This window comes from Cicer arietinum, chromosome 3 (genome assembly GCF_000331145.2).
Source record: "Cicer arietinum cultivar CDC Frontier isolate Library 1 chromosome 3, Cicar.CDCFrontier_v2.0, whole genome shotgun sequence".
Taxonomy (NCBI): Eukaryota; Viridiplantae; Streptophyta; class Magnoliopsida; order Fabales; family Fabaceae; genus Cicer; species Cicer arietinum.
In genome coordinates this window covers 6,458,908-6,465,720 of record NC_021162.2, presented here as the reverse complement: position 1 = coordinate 6,465,720, position 6,813 = coordinate 6,458,908, and the positions used below count along the sequence as shown (strand labels likewise).

The 6,813-nt window shown below is 31.5% G+C and overlaps 1 protein-coding gene across 2 annotated transcripts in view; it reads right to left on the bottom strand.

Moving 5' to 3' along the window:
- LOC101502720 (transcription factor BIM2-like) overlaps positions 1–1,943 on the bottom strand; it is a 6,059-nt gene extending 4,116 nt beyond the window's left edge. The window contains exons 1-4 of one of the 2 annotated variants that reach the window (XM_004491888.4): positions 1,752–1,943; positions 1,505–1,604; positions 515–584; positions 318–413 (exon numbers count right to left, since the gene is read on the bottom strand). In XM_004491888.4, coding sequence (XP_004491945.1) covers positions 318–413; positions 515–584; positions 1,505–1,604; positions 1,752–1,863 — 378 coding nt within the window. In that variant the 5' untranslated portion in view covers positions 1,864–1,943. The remainder of the gene's footprint in view (positions 1–317; positions 414–514; positions 585–1,504; positions 1,605–1,751) is intronic. The other variant, XM_004491889.4, reaches the window with a different exon arrangement.
- Between the last annotated feature and the right edge of the window lie 4,870 nt (positions 1,944–6,813).

The window sequence follows — 6,813 nt, the reverse complement described above, 5'->3', positions numbered from 1 at the left end:
TTTTCCGCGATCTGCGATTGACAACATTGAGTTAAATGAGTAATTCAATTCATTGAGAGGGTAAATCAACTAATCTCAACACATAGAGGAACAAATCAACTGTTGATATTCCAACACATTCATGATATGTTATGCACATGTAAATAATATCATCCATCGCTTTATTCATCAATGATTGTTTTTATAAAATTACTTTACCCTCTAGAGTGAATTGCAGAGCCAAATCCCACAAATGCATACTTATATAAGGTCATGCATTGCCAAAATGAACACATACACTCATGAAAATTGTACAACACCATTCTAAATAACTTTACCCATGGAGTTAATTTCGTCGGCTCCTGATTCCATCCTTCATAAGATTGTTCATATATTTGTAATTTTTCCTGTAGGAACTGAATATACTCAATAACCTGCACATAAAATAAACACGGGGAAAAATAATCAGAATTCCTAACAAGAATATAATAAATCTTTATGATGTAAACAAGAAGCAAACGATTGAATGAAGTACCTCCAACAAGAAGGAAGCTTTATCTCTTTTTTGATCATTTTGAGGTATGAGATCTCTCAGAACCTGAAATCTGGCACACAAATATGTTTCTTTTCAAACATCCAATCATTACTAAATATTAACATAACAACTCAAAAATTTCACTCAAAATATACAAAAATTGAATAAATACCAAAATTGATCCATGAAATTGTAGAGTCGTATCAACCTAGTCCCCCACATTATCGAATTCTAAAACGATCTTGGGTATTGCTAAATATTAATCAAGTTTCTTCTAGTTGTATCAACCTAGTCCCCACATTACCGAATTCTAAAATGATCTCTAGAATTGCTAAATGTTAATCGAGTTTGTTCCTATATCTGGATTTGTTATCAAATGAATCCCTGACATAATTCATTTAGTTTCAAATTCATCCTTGATATTATCAACCTCTGAAGCAACAACACCTCTAGGATTAAGCGTCATCGTGTCCGACACTTGTACGACACTCGTATGACACCTGTCCATTAAGTCAGACAAGTGTTTGACAAAAAATGTTTTTTCTTTGTTTTGACACACTTTAGACACATCTCAGACGCATATATGGGATTAAAGATGTGTCACAACTATGATAGAGTTAAAGATATTAAATTTAGAAATTTTATAAATAATTTTCATATTGTATTTAATTATAATAGATAAATGATTATATTTGTATCAGTGTCAGTGTCCTATACTTTATACATTAGTAGTGTTCATGTGTCCGTGTCAAAGTTTGTGCTTCATAGTTACCAACTCAATGTCGTTAAAGTCCCTACAAATATCCACTAACTGAGAAATTTGATTAAAATTTTGCATTTTCATATACCATTTTGGAATATAAATAAAGTGATAACTAGATTGATACACTCATACAATTTGAAGCACCAATTTGGGTATTTACTAAATTAATTCAAAAGAATACATTTTTTAATTTTAATTTTATTTAAGAATAAAATGATAAATCTTGCCTTTCGTTAATTTTGCTTCTTCTACGCTGCTCAGTTTCTGAATGCTTGGAACGATGAGTGTTAGCCCTTTTCCCCCTGCTAGGTTCATCCCCCTTCACTGCTAAGTCACAACACAACAATAATTTTCATTTTTTAGTTGAAATTAAATTGCGTAACGCAATTAAATGGTAAAAAGATAAGAAATTTGAAACACTCATGAATTAAAAATTCGTAAAACACTGTTGGGTGAGAGAGAGAGAGATTGTACCATTGTTGTTGTTGATGTTGAGAGAGGAAGAAGTGTTTGATGTAAAGAGGTCTTGTTCGTCATCATCATCCACCAAGTCTTCGTCTCGATTGCCTTTGGCAGACCTAGCCATTTTCTTTTCTTTCTTTAGAGATGGAAAAAATGTTCTCTAGAAAATACAAACCAAGAGAAAAAAAAAAAAAAAAAGAGTGAGTTTAGTTAATGTGCACAACTAGTGCAGGTATTTTTTTTTTTCTTAACTAAAAAATAGGATTCAATGGGATGAAATTATATTGATCATTCGTATAATTTAAAATCAATAAATACGAAAAAAGATAAATATGCATACTAACTTATAAGTTGATAAGTAAAATGTCAATAATATGTGACAAATTATATTTTGATAAAATTGAAATGTCTAAAATATATGTTTATTTAGTTAAATGTTAATGTTTTTGGAGTTATACTATAAAAGACACTAAAGTTATTGATTGAATTTATATTGAGTCGAAATCGATATGTAAATTTAAACTTAAACGAATACCGCAACAAAGTGGGAAACAAACAACACCACAAAAAATAAAAAACCAAAATAATGTCGCAATAAAACGACGAAATCACAAAAAAATAATGTATGAAAGTGATTAAAAGAAAATAAAAAAAGAATTGTGATACCTGATTTTAGACTAAAAATTAAGGAGTTGAATAACTTGCAAATGTTAGTGCATCTAGTTAAGAACCATTTGTTATCTTTTTATTTTTATTTTTTTATAAGGTTTAATTACTCTCAAACTATTCAACTTTTTTTGAAAATAAGTCTCTAGATTTAAAAAATTATAATCATCTGAATTAATATAATTTTTTTAATTAGGTTCTTGTTAATTTTATTGTTAATCAATAATTAGTCAATAATATTAATATGTAATATGACATATCATTCACTTAGAATATGTTTGAGTGTTGAATTTTAGAGACAAGGTGTAATAACTCATTTAATTAAAATGTGTTAAAAATAAAGGATAATTAAAGTATTAATATATTAATTTAAAAATAAAGAATTTTAATTAAAATAGAAATAGACAAAAAGGTAATGTGAAAAATGTCAATTGAGCAAAAATAAGAATTTTCCTTTCTCTTTCCAGTTAGGGATGAGAATAGGCTAGACCGTCGGACAGGGGTTTATGGCCTGACCTACACTATTTAATAAAAAGGCTAGGCCCAGACTATTTTTAAAGCCTATTTATTTAAATAGTCAGGCTCAAGCTTATAAAAAAGCCTATTAGGCCTGATATGTTGGTCTATATATATTTAATTATTTATTATTATATTAATAATATTATTTCCTATTTTAAATTCTATCAATTAGGCAATCACTCAGTAGTCATTCCATATTCGGTAGTCATTCCATATTTGATAGTTGTTCCATATTCGGTGGCCATTCAATTAGTCAATAACTCAGTAGTCCTTCCGTTTTTGTTTGAGAGGTAATAATGAGTGTGTTTGTTTCAGAAGAAAAAAAAATATTATTTGAAACCAATAATTATGTTTTAGGGTTTAAAGGATGTTTGTTTCAGATTTTTTTAAAATTATTTTGTTAGAAAATTTATTTTTGTTTAATATATATAGATATATACATTGATATTGGTATGTGGAGAGCATGTGGTATGAGTAGAGCATTTAAATATTTTAATATGAATAAGGATTTTAAATAGGCTTCCATGCTAGGCCGGAAAGAAAAAGCCTATGATAGATCGTAGGCTAGACTTAGGCCTAAAAAATTAATCGTATGCCAGACTTAGGCCTTTCAAAGTCTGACTTGGCCTATTTTCACCCCTACTTCTAGTAACCAGTCTGAAGGGTAGCCCTATTGTTAGTGTTCACCTTCTCTTCCAATTCCTCCATTTTTCCTTATGTTCCAAATCTTCCAAGTTCTCTAAAGTCCTCCAAAGCTGCTCAACAACCTTGCATGTGTGAATCTATCTCTTCGACCATAATCTTCTTCTTCTTCTTTAGTGTCATTTATGTGAGTTCTCTTACATTAACTTCTTTTAGTATGAGAGTTTTGGGAATTCATTCCTTGAAATTCTTTACTTCTTGTTAAAAACTGTTTTGGGGGCATGACGAGTTAGAAGAACTTAGAGCGTGAAGAAATGAAATTTTTAGCATATAGGTTATTTGAAATTGCACCTTAAATGATTTTAAAATGTCATGCATGTTGTTTGTTTGATCATTGCATGATTGTTGTGTTGGAAATTTAGGAATTCTCAAGATTTCGAGTAAAGAATTGAAGTTTAATGTGTGAATCCTGTTAATGAAGGCAAATGTGTGTGCCTTGGATTCTCTTTCACCCTCGCCTATGTAGTTTTGCCTCTGGGTGTCATTATGTAACTTTGAGATTTTTGCCTCTGGTTGTTATTTCAAAAACCTAAGTATTTTTACCTCTGATAATTCTTTTCTATATTTTTGCCTCTGGTTTCTCACTCATGATTTTGGGCATTCTGCATCTAATGATTCACTTACGTTTTTGGGCATATTGCATCTGATGCTATTTCTCAACTCCAAGTATTTCTACTTTTGGTTTCTCCTTCTATTTTTGTCTCTATTAGGTGTATTATGATTTCTTGTATTTTGCCTCTAGTAAATTACTTTTGCTTTTGCCTCTAGTGAAATGCTTTTATCTTGCCTATGATAATATTCTTCTACTTTGCCCTATAATTTTTATTCTTTTACCTTACTTCCGATTTTCTCATTCCATTTTGCCTCTATTGTTTCTCTTTTGTCTTTCCTTTAATCAAGCTGCCTCTGATCCAAATCCCTCTGATCCAAGTTCCTATGATTAAGCTACCTCTAGACATGTATCATTTGATTCTGCCTTTGGACACGTATCCTTTGATTTTACCTTTGCACGCGTATCCTCTGATTCTGTCTTTGGACACGTATCCTCTGATTCTGCCTTTGGACACATATAATTTGATTATGCCTCTGAACATGTACCATTTAATTATGCCTCTAGACACATATCCTTTGATTTTGCCTTTGGATACATATCCTCTAATCTGTTACTCCAAAATGCACCGCCTCTGGTCAGAAGTTTTGCCTCTGGCTAAGTTTGTCTCTATTTCCAGCTCTAACATGGGACTTAGGATTTAATTCCCGCTTGATTTTACATATTTTGTTAAGTTATTATAACTGTTATAGAGTAATGATGCATTGCAAACATGATATTATCAAGGCATTGCATACATAACATCTCAAGTGCATTACATTCTCATTAATCAGACCATGCACGCCTTTATTCATGGTGAGACATTCAGGTTTATTCCAAGCATGGAACAATAGGTAGATGAGAACAATCAGGATGCTGGTCGAGATTTGGCCATGCCAACTTTAGCAATCAGGACTCAATTTTTTTGGTGACCCACATAAAGATATTGGGAAAATTCTCCTTGTTTCAATGCAAATATTTGAGGTCATATATAGTTTTCAAAATCATAATGAACAAATGATTTTAGTTAAGCTTTTATGAAAAATCGAAGTTAAGAGCTTCATCATAAGATGCATCATAATTTTCATGTTTTTATGCATATTTATGAAATAAATGTTTTTAAACTACCCTTCCCTTTATTTTCAGAACTCAGTGAGATTTTATCTCACCCCTTTATTTTTATATTATCAGTTGAAGGAAACCAAGTTACGGTTTGAGTACTAGAGGATTGGTCCAAACTTATTAGTTTTAAAATTATGATGTATTGAATTATATGTAATGAAAATTTGTTAAAGACTTAAACTAGTTCAAGTTGTAATATTAATTTATGAATCTACCAAAAACAAGTTGTACACTATATTTTGAATGCAGTTTTCAATTGTATTTTATGATTCTAATTATTATTTCATTATATTTGCCTTGGTTTTATTAAGGTGTATGAATTCAATTGCCATATTCTAGATAATTGGTATTGAGTCTTACATTTTGGTATCAAAACTAGATTGATTCAATAGGACTATGGGTTATGGGTTAGGAATTAGAATAATTTTCTTTTACTATACATTCTAATTATCATTTCACCTAATATTTAGTCTGATCAACTTAATATTTGATGTATGGTATGCAGAAGTATGGCTGAAAGATATAGGAGGAGAGGAAGACCAAAATGAACTTTGCCCCTTAAAACAATATAACTCCACCATCTACTGTTGAGCCATGGGAAAGGGTGATGAAAGCTATTCAAATGCAAGTCACAACTACCCATAATTTGGTACAACAAATGGCAGTGCAAAGAGATGACACTCAAAATGCCAACAAGGTATTTTATGATTTACTTAAGTTGCAGCCTCCAACCTTATACAGCAGCCATAATCCCTTAAAGTCCCAAGTTTGGCTTGATAAGATTAAGAAGACATTTGAAGTAGTGCTATATGCTGAAAAATAGAAAGTTGCATCTGTTGTCCATCTCCTAAAGGGTGAGGTATAATATTGGTGGAGGGGTGCAAGGATTTATCTTCAAACTCAAGGAACCCATGTGAATTAGGAACACTTTGAAGTGACCTTTTTGGAAAAGTATTATCCAAAAAGTGCCAGAAGACAAAAGGAGTTGGAGTATGTGCACCTGCAACAAGGAGGTATGTTTGTTGTAGAGTATGTTACTAAGTTTGAAGAACTGGTCAGGTTTTCTCCACATGCCAAATATGCACCTATTGAAGAGTGGAAGTTAAACCAGTTTGAGTAAGGATTGAGGTATTAAATTAGAGGAAATATAGGCCATATGGAGCTTACCAATTATTCTACTCTTGTACACCAAAGCTATATTGTTGTTGACAATTTAAATAAGGCACAAGAGGAAAGGCAAGCTAAGTGGCAACCAAAGAGAGAGTCTGAAAATTTTGGCCAACAATTGAAGGTAAAAACTCCTCAAGAGAAGGGAAAAAAAGTACACACCACCAATTCCCCAAGAACAAAGAAGTGTCTTAAGTGTGGCAAAGAGCATGGGGGAGAGTGCATGGATGGAAAACAAGTTTTCTACTATTGCAAACAACCTGGTCATATGGCTCCTTCATGTCCAGTACGCTAGAAACAAGGAGATTC